At 40.7% G+C, this 14,743-nt stretch overlaps 1 protein-coding gene across 1 annotated transcript in view; it reads right to left on the bottom strand.

The window, feature by feature from the left end:
* Nucleotides 1–2,230: 2,230 nt before the first annotated feature.
* The window catches only part of LOC141063377 (visual pigment-like receptor peropsin), an 88,776-nt gene continuing 76,263 nt past the window's right edge, over nt 2,231–14,743 (bottom strand). Inside the window, exons 4-6 of the mRNA XM_073557399.1 lie at nt 11,754–11,858; nt 5,901–6,124; nt 2,231–2,759 (exon numbers count right to left, since the gene is read on the bottom strand). Coding sequence (XP_073413500.1) covers nt 2,307–2,759; nt 5,901–6,124; nt 11,754–11,858 — 782 coding nt within the window. The 3' untranslated portion in view covers nt 2,231–2,306. The remainder of the gene's footprint in view (nt 2,760–5,900; nt 6,125–11,753; nt 11,859–14,743) is intronic.

Raw genomic sequence — 14,743 nt, forward strand, 5'->3', positions numbered from 1 at the left:
CTATTATGGCACCATGAGTTACTTTCACAATGGGATTTTATTTGGTCTATTTTTGATCTTTAAGACATGGGAGATTGGCTACTGGGGTCACGCTATTGTGGCTGGTATTTATGGTGAGCGCAGCATCACATTTTCCCGGCTTTGGTGTATACATTGAATTCATTGTCTATGCATGTGTCTTGTAATTTTATCTCTTGTATATGTTAATAAAGACTACATTTTATTCTAAAAACTCCTGTGGTTCTCTGGCTCTCTAGCCAATCCTAACAGCGTGTAATATACTCACTGTCAGGATTCAGCTCTGCAGGTTCCATCAGTCATCGCATGGCCACCTCACTCATGCGATTTTCATACTGATGGTCACGTGACAACGAGATTCTCTTTCTTCTCAGTTTTTCACTGAACAATGAGAAAATTGGGGAGAGCAATTCATCATGTGCAAATCGCATATGTGCTTGGGGGAGAGTGGGGGTGGGGCGCCAAACTGAATTCTTGCCCCAGGTGCCAGAAAACCTAGGTAGACCTCTTATTACACTGCCTCTAATATAGTATTAAGGCCCCATCTTTGTGTCTGCACATAGTATTTCTTTCTACAGTTATAGTACATGGTAATAGTGTCCTCACACATTAACTCCTTAGCAAAACATGACATACAGGTAGGTAAGTAGGTAGGTGCAAGCATGTGGAGGAGTCTCAGGAGCTGAGCTTCCTCTACCCACGTGTGAATCCAGCTATGTTACATTGTCAACATCTGTGTCTAAGAGCAGTGGTTGGAGCTGAGCTTCAGTCACTGCTAATATCCATTTAAATGCCGATGTCATTCTCTGAAAGTGGCACTAAAATGGAGAAAATTTTTGGTGTTCCCGCATTCAGACTCCCAGAGGCCCCCCATGATGTAATCTTCTAATCAGAAAAAACTCAACTCTAAAAAAAATCTACTAGTTTTCATACTTCCCTTTTCAGGGCCCATTTAGACAGTCCAATAATTGGAAACAAGCATGTCTAGAGACATAGAAACACTTGTTTGCTGATTAACAGTATGCTTAAAATAAAAAAAATGTTTTTAGCAGTACATTTCCCTGTCTATTCAGGACATTGCTAGTAATATGATGTGCTATGTGCACAGAACGATCATATTATTTGTGCGATCTGTGAGCAAGATGGTGCAGTGACTGTCAATCAGTTTACAAGTAATCCGGTGGTCGTTTATCTGTCTATATAGGCCGTTATACTAGACACATACTTACTTTTTTATTTCATTATCATTACCATGTCAGGGAGGATAAAAATTACCAGTAACTCCTCTATTATACAGTAGATAACTACAGGATCTACCATTCACAGTAGCTGATTATCACAATTCACCTGCTCCCTCTCTCTTAAGGCAGTTTCACATGTCAGTGTCTCCGGTACGTGTAGTGACAGTTTTCTCACGTACCGGAGACACTGACACACATAGACACATTCTAATGAATGTGTCTATGCAGATGTCAGCGTGTTTTCACGGACCGTGTGTCCGTGTGCAAAACACGCTGACATGTCCGTTTTTGTGCAACAGCACGGATCACACGGACCCATACAAGTCAATGGGTCCGTGTAAACACGGACCGCACACGGATGCTGTCCATGTGCTGTCCGTGTGCGATCCGTGTGCATTTTTAAAAGTCAAAGGGTTAACATTGAAACCAATTTTTCAAATACACGGACAGCACACGGATGGTACACACGGACATACGGAGAGCACATGGATGTCACACGGATGTGACACGGATGGCCTCCGTATGCACACGGACACACGGACACGGATAGCTCCGGTACCGGTTTTTCCGGTACCGGAATTATCTGGACGTGTGAAACTGCCCTTGAAAAGTGCATGTGTATAAATTACCTCTGTATGAGTCGATGAATGAAAGTTAGTCAATGACTGCTGAAAAGCACAGGAAATACGGGCCCAATATTTCAATTAGTGGCAGTGTTAAAATGGCAAGATTTCATAATTTTTTTTACATACAGAAGATAGTGATGTAAAAAAAAATTATAAAATATTTTTAAAAAATACATAAAAACCTGATTTAAATACTAGATAATTTTCTGCTTACACTTTTTTAAGTACTGCATTGTAATATTGAAGTATGTAATTGTGGAGTGTAGCGTGCAATATGAAGTGATATTTCTTAAGTTGTTGAGCTTACACATAATTATTAAAAATTAAAATGAGATCTTTTATTTTTGTAGTTCTTTGCTTACATTTACTTTGGCTTAGGAAAAGTCATGCAGTTTAAGAAAACCTGGTTATTTATACAAATTCATAACCTATCACATTGATAACTAGGATTATCAGGTGCTATATCTAAATGACAGGTGCAGACATCTTTCATTTCCAGTGGAGGGCTATTGCTAGGGCTTCCCACCCCAGAGTCTTCACATGGTGCTGCTTGTGGTTCTGGATTTTCGTTGCATTTTTTATGCCTGAATTGATGTACAGGTTCCTGTTTGTGCTTTAGACGTTTGAAACGTTTCAGTCGGACTGGATCCTTGCCACTCTTTTGCGTGCATGGAAGCAAAATACTCAGATCCTTTCTGAACTTAGAGCTCATCCCAAAGTAGATCAGAGGATTATAGAAACTGGCAGATTTAGCAAAGAGGCTTGCCAATATGCTGGTAAGACTGGGCACATAGAATCCCCATGCAGACCACATGGATATAACAGCATATGGAGACCAAGCAATAATGAAGGCTGTGCAAATCACAATTGAAACCTGAGAATCATAAAATAAAGATAAAGTTAACATGTTCAAAACAACTTGTAAATGTTACAGTACTGAAATATTCTAATATATGGTAATTAGACAGAGAAAGTGTCACAAAAGGAGAGTCTCTTGCCCTGTCAGACCCACCTCTCATTGGGCCTATCTCACTGAGAACATTCATTTACATTGTCTTTCACCAATGGCCTTAATGTACAGCACCATGGTGCTATATAAATAAATAAATAATAATACGGTAATTGTTCAAACATTGACGGCCAAAGCTAATCCAATCTAATTTTTGAAAAAATGCTTTAACCACAGCCAACGTAACAATTAAAAGGTATGTAAGTTTATTGCAAATTGCATATAAAAGCATAAACAGTAAAAAGTCAGCCAAAATACCACAGGTACAGAAAAAAGAAAGGTGGGTACACCCAAAAATAGTAAAAAAATCCTGGTAGAACCTCCAAAAGAGAATTTTTTTATATGCATATACAGCTCTAGCAAAAAATAAGAGACCACTTTCAAATGTTCAGTTTGTCTGATTTTTCTTTTTGTAGATATATTTTTGAGTAAAATGTAACTTGTTCTTTTAGTTGTTAAACTTCTGACAACATGTCTCCGAATTTTCAAGCAATAAATTTTGTATTTTTTTTCTGACAAAGAAAAATGGTCAAAATTAAAAAAAAACAAAACATTGCTTTCTGACCTCAAATAATGCAAAGAAAACAAGTTCATAACCATTTAGAAAGAACAATACTAATGTTTTAACTCAGGAAGAGTTCAGAAATCAATACTTTGTGGAATAACCATGATTTTTAATCACAGCTTTCATACGTCTTGGCATGCTTTCCACCAGTGTTTCACACTGCTTCTGGCGCAAAAAATTAAGCAGTTCTTCTTTGATGGCTTGTGACTATCCATCATCCTCTTGATTACATTCCAGAGGTATTCAATGGGATTCAGGTCTGGAGAATGGGCTGCCCATGACAGGGTTTTGATGTGGTGATCTCTTAATTTTTGCCAGAGCTGTATATATGTAGCTAGTGTCTGTTAATACAGGCACTAATGATAACTAATGATCACGTTGTGCGTGTGTACATAAATATTTTCAGTGTAAGTACAATATTAGTCCAGTATGCACATTAAAATAACAATCACAAGGGAATTAAGAAAATAACCTCCAAGTATAAACAGGCTAGGAAAGTAACATAATTTACATTGCACAATACCCTATAATATAGTAGCATAATTGTAAATATGCATGTAGTGTACCAAGGGTATGGAACAATGCCACACAGTCAAAAGCCTGTAGTGTGACACAAGGACAAAGGGAGGTATAATTATCTGGGACTAGTAGATGGGGACCCACCACACCCGATGCACATTTCGCTTGGATGTGGTGGGTCCCCATCTACTAGTCCCAGTAATATGTATAAACAAATTCTCTTTTGGAGGTTCTACCAGGAATTTTATTTTACTATTTTTGGGTGTACCCACCATTTTTTTTATCTGCACCTATGGTATTTTGTCTGACTTTTATTATTTATGTTTTTATAAGAAGTTTACAATAAATTTGTGTACCTTTTAATTGTTACCTTGGCCGTGGTTAAAGCGTTTTCTATGGAGCTTTATAAATTTTTTTTGCTTTATGGCTAACTGTATGTAGATAAATTTGGTGTTTCTAATCAAATTTTTGGCTAAGTATCTGAAAACATGACAGAAATTAATACAATTAATACATTATCACTTTGAAACTACTATTATTCAAAATGGGATGATCAATATTTTGGTACGCCGGTCCATCTGCCACGTCAGTAGTTCCTGACCATTGGACGTGAGGTTTGCAAATCTCTTACCTTTCTGGTGAACCCCAGAGCGGCTTTTCATCACCTGGGCTAGCGGATTACATCTCGCTAGCCCAACTGATCAGAAACCATGCAGGGAATCCCGGTGGCAAGAGATTTGAGATCCTTTCATCCAGAGACTACTGACTTGGCTGATGGACTGGAGTCCTGTTAATAAATCGGGCCCATTGCGATTACTAGTAGTTCAAAACTGATAAGGCATTAATTGTATATTAATAGGGGTGTGGCTTCCCCTTTTTGAGCTAGGAATTTCATTCAGTTTCCCATGGGCATGTGTCTGAACAGTCAGTCCTGGGTCCTGCTCTGCCCACATCTATATTGAGGTTGGCTGACACAAGGTGAGGTTTTAATACTAGAGATAGGACCATCCCGACAGGCTTACACATTGTCACAGTGGGATGGCTTTTACACTTTTTAATCAAAATAGTGTTATCTATGTACACTATATGTCCAACTGGGGGTCTGTATGTGGGGGAGACAGGGCAAAAGCTTAGAACAAGGATGAATGCTCATCGTCACACAATAAGAAAAAAAAGAATGGATCTACCTGTGGCAAAATATTTTTGTATCCCTGATCACAGCAGCATGGATATGAAATTACTGGTATTGAAAGGTAACTTCAATTCTCAGAGAGAGAGACGAGTTTGGGAGTATAAATTTATGACGACCTTTGACACTCTCAGTACTGGAATGAATGTGTCGCATGGATTTATGTCTTTTTACATCAATTAAGGAATTTGCTTTCAAGACCTGGTGGGGGCATCACAACACATTAGGAGACCCCAATCAGAGGACTATAAAACATCCGGACTCCTTATCTATGTACTGGTCCAATTTTTATGTTTCTCCCTCTCCCATATTGATAGTTCTGCTTCACGTCACTTGTCTTTTCCATTGCATTTTTTCTGTGTTGTATTGTGCAAAAATATGTGACTTCAGATTTTGTATTAGTCCAGCCTGAAGAAGAGACCTGAGCAGTCTCGAAAGCTTGCAATGTGTTACCATCTTTTCAGTTAGCCATTAAAAGGTATCAACCACTGAGGACTCTCAATCCTGAATATTTTTCTATCTACTGGCTATCATGGTACAAAGATATACATCTTTCCTGTATGTACACTATGTTATTTACAGTACATGTACTATTTCAATTTATTTACTTTATGCAGGGTGTATGCTCATTTTGTTATTATCCAAGGTTTTATTTAATAATTATATATTAAGCCACGTTTTCAGTACTACTACTTCTTGAATATGTAATTAATACTTGCTTCATGAAACATACCCTGGTTACATCTCTTTCCATCTTCCTTTGCCTTTCTGATAAATTTCCTTCTGTAGTTAAAGCACGATTTGACTTCACCGTATTAATTATTGAAACATAGCAGAACACCATGACCAACACAGGTAGGAAGAAACAGCAAATAAAAATGGACACAATATATGATTTATAAATTGTAGAGAAACTAGCTTTGGTCCAGTCAATTTCACAAGTCCCATACATGCGATCTAAGAAAATGAGACAATGAGTAGTTAATATTTTAACCAAACTAAAATTAGAACAATTTATGATATGTAGTGTTGAGCATTCCGATACCGCAAGTATCGGGTATCGGCCGATACTTGCTGTATCGGAATTCCGATACCGACTTCCGATATTTTTTCAATATCGGAAGTCGGCATCGGAATCGGCAGTTCAAAGTTGATTGACAGCCGAAATGACGTCATCATGATGCGCGGTGTGTGCGCATCATGATGCGCTGTCATTTCGGGCCTTCCGGGGGTCTCTGCCGGCCTGCCGGGGGGCTGTGTGGACTGCCCGGGGTCTGTACCGGCCTGCCGGGGGGCTGTGCCGGCCTGCCGGTGGTCTGTGCACCCTGTGGGGGTCTGTACCGGCCTGCCGGGGGGCTGTGCCGGCCTGCCGGTGGTCTGTGCACCCTGTGGGGGTCTGTACCGGCCTGCCGGGGGGCTGTGCCGGCCTGCCGGGGGGCTGTGCTGATGTCCGGGGGTCTGTGCAAGCATCGTCCGATGGGACTATAAGTCCCATCTGGCGATGCCTGCTACCATGACAGTGATTGACACATTAGCCAATGATGGGACAGTAGTAGTCCCATCATCCGGCTAATGTGTTAAATGTTAAAAAAAAAAAAAATACTACATACATACTACATACATACTACATGCATGCTACATACATACTACATATATACTACATGCATGCTACATACATACTACTTGCTACATACATACTACATATATACTACATGCATGCTACATACATACTACATGCTACATACATGCTACATATATACTACATACATACTACATACATACTACATACATGCTACATACATACTGCATGCTACATACATACTACATACATACTACATACATACCACATATATACTACATACATACTACATGCATGCTACATACATACCACATACATACTACATACATACTACATACATACTACATGCATGCTACATACATAACACATATATACTACATGCATGCTACATACATACTACATGCTACATACATACCACATACATACTACATACATACTACATACATACTACATGCATGCTACATACATGCTACATACATACTACATATATACTACATGCATGCTACATACATACTACATGCTACATACATACTACATATATACTACATACATACTACATACATACTACCTGCATGCTACATACATACTACATGCTACATACATACCACATACATACTACATACATACTACATGCTACATGCTACATACATACTACATATATACTACATGCATGCTACATACATACTGCATGCTACATGCATGCTACATACATACTACATACATACTACATGCTACATACATACCACATATATACTACATACATACTACATACAATACATTCATACAATACATACATAGACATACAGTACATATAACATAGAGTAACATACTTACCAATACTTGTCACATTGTTCCCCGAAGCCATTGTCTTTTACGGAATAAATATTAACATAACAAACCACAAAAATACTCACCCACGATCCGAAGCAGTCCACGAGTGTGTCCCACGACGATCTTGGGTAGAGAACTGCAGCATCAGCTGATGCTGCCGTTCTCTACGGGCTGCAGGAATCCAATGATGGAAGGTAGATATCCTTCCGCACTATATTCCTCCGCCACTTAAAAAAAAAAAGTCCCTAGTCTCACTTTATGCCATTGCTGCGTGGGAAATTCCCACACAGCAATGGCATAAAGTGAGACTAGGGACTTTTTTTTTTTTAAGTGGCGGAGGAATACAGTGCGGAAGGATACCTACCTTCCGTCATTGGATTCCTGCAGCCCGTAGAGAACGGCAGCATCAGCTGATGCTGCAGTTCTCTACCCAAGATCGTCGTGGGACACACTCGTGGACTGCTTCGGATCGTGGGTGAGTATTTTTGTGGTTTGTTATGTTAATATTTATTCCGTAAAAGACAATGGCTTCGGGGAACAATGTGACAAGTATTGGTAAGTATGTTACTCTATGTTATATGTACTGTATGTCTATGTATGTATTGTATGAATGTATTGTATGTAGTATGTATGTAGTATATATGTGGTATGTATGTAGCATGTAGTATGTATGTAGAATGCATGTAGCATGCAGTATGTATGTAGCATGCATGTAGTATATATGTAGTATGTATGTGGTATGTATGTAGCATGTAGTATGTATGTAGCATGCATGTAGTATATATGTAGTATGTATGTAGTATGTATGTGGTATGTATGTAGCATGTAGTATGTATGTAGCATGCATGTAGTATATATGTAGTATGTATGTAGCATGTAGTATGTATGTAGCATGCATGTAGTATGTATGTAGTATGTATGTAGCATGCATGTAGCATGCAGTATGTATGTAGCATGCATGTAGTATATATGTAGTATGTATGTGGTATGTATGTAGCATGTAGTATGTATGTAGCATGCATGTAGTATGTATGTAGTATGTATGTAGTATGTATGTGGTATGTATGTAGCATGTAGTATGTATGTAGCATGCATGTAGTATATATGTAGTATGTATGTAGCATGTAGTATGTATGTAGCATGCATGTAGTATGTATGTAGTATGTATGCAGTATGTATGTGGTATGTATGTAGCATGTAGTATGTATGTAGCATGCATGTAGTATATATGTGTTATGTATGTAGCATGTAGCATGCATGTAGCATGCATGTAGTATGTATGTAGTATGTATGTAGTATGTATGTGGTATGTATGTAGCATGTAGCATGCATGTAGTATGTATGTAGTATATATGTGGTATGTATGTAGCATGTAGTATGTATGTAGCATGCAGTATGTATGTAGCATGCATGTAGTATATATGTAGTATGTATGTAGCATATATGTAGTATGTATGTAGCATGTAGTATGTATGTAGCATGCAGTATGTATGTAGCATGCATGTAGTATATATGTAGTATGTATGTAGCATATATGTAGTATGTATGTAGCATGTAGTATATATGTAGTATGCATGTTGCATGCATGTAGTATATATGTAGTATGTATGTTGCATGTAGTATATATGTAGTATGAATGTAGCATGTATGTAGTATGTAGTATGAATGTAGCATGTATGTAGTATGCATGTTGTATGTATGTAGCATGTATGTAGCATGTAATTTTTTTTTTTTTTTTTACATTCAACACATTAGCCGGATGATGGGACTACTACTGTCCCATCATTGGCTAATGTGTCAATCACTGTCATGGTAGCAGGCATCGCCCGATGGGACTTGTAGTCCCATCGGACGATGCCTGCACAGACCCCCGAAGCCTGCACAGACCACCGGCAGGCCGGCACAGCCCCCCGGCAGGCCGGCACAGCCCACCGGAGCCTGCACAGACCACCGGCAGGCCGGCACAGCCCCCCGGCAGGCCGGCACAGCCCACCGGAGCCTGCACAGACCACCGGCAGGCCGGCACAGCCCCCCGGCAGGCCGGCACAGCCCACCGGAGCCTGCACAGACCACCGGCAGGCCGGAACAGCCCCCCGGCAGGCCGGCACAGACCACCGGAGCCTGCACAGACCCCCTGGCAGGCCGGCACAGCCCCCCGAAAGGCCCGTACAGACCCCAGAGAGGCTGTACAAGGCAAAAACAGGGTTTTTCTTATTCCGATACCGGAAGTCCCATAGACTTGAATGGGACTTCCGGTATCGGAATCGGCGATACCGATACTTTTTTTTAAGATCGGCCGATCCATTCCGATCCGATACTTTGAAGTATCGGACGGTATCGCTCAACTCTAATGATATGACGTGATTGCAGGCATTCAGGACCTATGAAATATGCGCTACCGTCTCTTTTCTATTTTGTCTAAAGTAGGATCACAAGCTTGACCTGATATGAAGATGATACAGACACTATGGCTTTAATTCATCTTAATTGACCACATAGGCCTGTCTCCAGTTATTTGAAGGAAAGGTATACAAAATGGCCTTAGGAAAATCAATCTTGCAGATGTACCACCTAAATCTATGTATACTGCGAGCATGAACGCTTCTTTCACTTTTCAAAATTTGAGGTTTTCTCACATACTACAGGAATGCAAGGATATTGGTGCTGCACCACCAAGGCTGATTCATTTAAGGTTTCATCTTTCACTGTTCCATCAGCTTTTAAAGAATCCAAAAATGGCTTCTCACCAACTTCCACTTACTACTCAGAGAAAATCCCACAGACTCTTACTTTTTCATACCCACCACACCTTCAACCCAGATTGATCACACCCTGAGGAAACAGACATACATTGACAGACAGCAAAAAATGATGAACAGGCACTTAATACATCACCAGAAAAGATACACACAGAAGAGGACAATGGTAACTGCTATGGGGCATACTTCACTTAAAACCTTAAAACTACATTTTTGTAACATTGTAACGTATATACTGTATCATTACAAACCTAGTAGACAATATATTGTTCAATCTTCACAACTGCACAAGTTTGTTCTCCACCATATGTTCAATTCTCCAAAACCATGGAGGAGGGAGCAAAGACTGCTTTAGTGATTGAACTGACTTAATTTAGGGCTTGTAAGACTTCCAAGAAAAATGTTATGGGTGCTTTTTCCCTATCAATAGTTCTTTAAATTTGTCTCAGGGTTTAATATAGAGGAGCAATTTGTTTCACTCTGCACTAGTTCTCCGTCCAGTTCGGTTCTCCATAACAGCCTGGCACTTACTAGGCACCTCGACATAAGCAGGAATAGGCCTCATGTGACGTGGACGCCAAGTGCAGAAGCAAACACTGGCTGCCGTGGAGGACTAGACCGGATGCTCGACTTGTTTACTTTATAAAAATAATTTTATTTCCAATAAAATAATAAATTATTATACATTATTATACCGCCATGTATTCTATAACGCTTTACATGTGAATATAATAAAAGAAATAAAGGAAGAGAAATGAGGGCTTCTTAGAGCTGTATACATTGAAAACTATATCAAGCAGTTGTCACTGATAATATAATACAATAAATATACACTTCCTCAATATTTATAAAAATATGAATTATTAACCAGAATGAGGAACTATTGTAAAACCATTCAAGTAACATTTGAATAATATATTTGAGCAGTGCATATATAGCAAAGATAAAATATATGCATCACTTCAAATAATGAGCCAATGACAGAATGAAGAGCAATATATTCTCAAAGGTATATAACATCTCAATAGCATAAAACTGGGACAGATTTACTAAAAATAATGATGAGCATTGAAAGTCTGCTGCAATATAAAGATAATATGCAGCTCAATTATCCGATGGCATGTACCTGACATGTTGGGGTGAATGTGGGTGCTATAGCGGAACACTCTCAATGCGCGTTTCACCACACTATGGTAGTTTTCATCCAGAAGGTAATAATAAGAAGGCCATGGTAAACGTATAAGATTGCGTTGGGTGCTGGACTAGGGCAGCGCAAATCAAATTGCTCATCTCTAAAATTTAATTTAAGAATATTTTTTCCCATGTGTGTTTTTAGCTTTACATTTTAGATTCTGCTTTAATTATTCAGAACCACTATCATTCTAATGTGCAATAACCCAGTTTATAGGCAACTCACCTCTATAGCTTCCCCAGCCTAGTAAGGGTGCCATTGACCAGAACAAAGCTGCAATCCAGATCAGGATCAATGATACTGTAATGCTGCCATTGCTAATGCAGTTTGCTGTAGAACATAACATAAGCATTATTGATGTCTTTGGTAAAGAAGAGCAATTCACAGAAAATTAGAAAGTACAACTTTAGCCTAAATGGATCATCGAGTTACACTCATTAACCAATTAATGCAAATTGACGTATTGGTACATTAGTGCTGGGATGCCCTTGTGTGGAGAGGACATAGGGGCTTCTGCGCTCCATTTATTAGCAGTAGATGCTGGCTATGTTACATAAATGGCATCTGTGTCTAACAGTGACTGGAGCAGAGTTCCGATTGTTGCTCTTAACCATTTAAATGCCTCCATAACTCTCTGACAGTGGCATTTAAAAAAAGAGGTTGACATTGTTTGTACACATCAGCTCACTTCGGCCCTCCATTTCTTTCTACCCTGACAGGAGGAAATGTCAAAGGGGCGGTGGCAGTGAGAAAAATTCAGCAGTGACATTCTAGACTGCAATGCGTAGAACCTAATCTGGGACTGTCCGCTGTATCTGAGACAGTTAGGACTAGAGAGGAGTGGATCATTTCATGGGACTTTAGTCCAGCATCTAGATCAATGCTAACTGGTGGCTGGATGGGAGGCCGCGACTCTCTTACCTTCCGGCGTCCCCGGCACAGCTATTGGATAGCCAGTAGAGTTGAGCGAAACGGGTCGAAAAAATTCAAAAGTCGCCGACTTTTGGCAAAGTCGGGTTTCATGAAACGAAACCCGACCCTAGGATGAGGTCAGCCACGAGGTCGGCGACTTACGCGCCAAAGTCGCGTTTCAAAAGTTTGTTTTGCGCTCTTTTTCAGCCAATCAGGATCCACGGACACTGTGGGCAACGTGATGACATAGGCACGGGTCACCACCATCTTTCAGAAGGGCATGCAAGTGATTGGCTTGCTTTGGTGGGCGTCACAGGGGGTATAAAAGGGCGTGCACGCCGACCGCCATCTTACTTCTGCCGATCTTAGTATAGGGAGAGGTTGCTGCTGATTCTGTAGGGAGAGCGTTAGGCAGGGAAGAAGACAAAAAAACTGCTTCTGCTGCTAGCGATTTGGCCTGCACAACACACCAGTCACTGTGTGTGCAGTGCAAGGGGAGGCTATATAGTGGTGTATCAGTGGTGTTGGTTGTTGGGCTGCCTTCTAAGGCTTCCTGACATTCCTGCATTGCTGTTTACCCACTGCTCCGCACACTGCTTTTTTAAAAGCAATCCCAATTTTTTTTTTTTGTCCTGCTGAGAAGAAAAAAAAAATGCTTCTGCTGCTAGCAATTTGGCCTGCACAACACACCAGTCACTGTGTGTGCAGTGCAAGGGGAGGCTATATAGTGGTGTATCAGTGGTGTTGGTTGTTGGGCTGCCTTCTAAGGCTTCCTGACATTCCTGCATTGCTGTTTACCCACTGCTACGCAAACTGCTTTTTTAAAAGCAATCCAATCTCCCTTATCCTCTAGTCACTTTTGTCACAGCTGTGCCATCGAGCCTGGCTGTCACATAGCGCTCAGATATTCATTGGGCCTCACACAATCCAAAAGTGTCCAGTGTCCAAAAGTGTGTGCAGAGATTCAAAATCTCCCTTATCCTCTAGTCACTTTTGTCACAGCTGTGCCATCGAGCCTGTCACATAGTGCTCAGATATCAGTGGGCCTCACACAATCCAAAAGTGTCCACTGTCCACAAGTGTGTGCAGAAATTCAAAATCTCCCTTATCCTCTAGTCACTTTTGTCACAGCTGTGCCATCGAGCCTGTCACATAGCGCTCAGATATCAGTGGGCCTCACACAATCCAAAAGTGTCCAGTGTCCAAAAGTGTGTGCAGAGATTCAAAATCTCCTTTATCCTCTAGTCACTTTTGTCACAGCTGTGCCATCGAGCCTGTCACATAGCGCTCAGATATTCATTGGGCCTCACACAATCCAAAAGTGTCCACTGTCCACAAGTGTGTGCAGAGATTCAAAATCTCCCTTATCCTCTAGTCACTTTTGTCACAGCTGTGCCATCGAGCATGTCACATAGCGCTCAGATATCAGTGGGCCTCACACAATCCAAAAGTGTCCACTGTCCACAAGTGTGTGCAGAAATTCAAAATCTCCCTTATCCTCTAGTCACTTTTGTCACAGCTGTGCCATCGAGCCTGTCACATAGCGCTCAGATATTCATTGGGCCTCACACAATCCAAAAGTGTCCAGTGTCCAAAAGTGTGTGCAGAGATTCAAAATCTCCCTTATCCTCTAGTCACTTTTGTCACAGCTGTGCCATCGAGCCTGTCACATAGCGCTCAGATATCAGTGGGCCTCACACAATCCAAAAGTGTCCAGTGTCCAAAAGTGTGTGCAGAAATTCAAAATCTCCCTTATCCTCTAGTCACTTTTGTCACAGCTGTGCCATCGAGCATGTCACATAGCGCTCAGATATCAGTGGGCCTCACACAATCCAAAAGTGTCCAGTGTCCAAAAGTGTGTGCAGAGATTCAAAATCTCCCTTATCCTCGAGTCACTTTTGTCACAGCTGTGCCATCGAGCCTGTCACATAGCGCTCAGATATTCATTGGGCCTCACACAATCCAAAAGTGTCCAGTGTCCAAAAGTGTGTGCAGAGATTCAAAATCTCCCTTATCCTCTAGTCACTTTTGTCACAGCTGTGCCATCGAGCCTGTCACATAGCGCTCAGATATTCATTGGGCCTCACACAATCCAAAAGTGTCCAGTGTCCAAAAGTGTGTGCAGAGATTCAAAATCTCCCTTATCCTCTGGTCACTTTTGTCACAGCTGTGCCATCGAGCCTGTCACATAGCGCTCAGATATTCATTGGGCCTCACACAATCCAAAAGTGTCCAGTGTCCAAAAGTGTGTGCAGAGATTCAAAATCTCCCTTATCCTCTAGTCACTTTTGTCACAGCTGTGC

Source organism: Dendrobates tinctorius, unplaced genomic scaffold, assembly GCF_039654945.1.
Source record: "Dendrobates tinctorius isolate UK_male_01 unplaced genomic scaffold, ASM3965494v1 ptg000250l, whole genome shotgun sequence".
NCBI classification, from domain to species: Eukaryota; Metazoa; Chordata; class Amphibia; order Anura; family Dendrobatidae; genus Dendrobates; species Dendrobates tinctorius.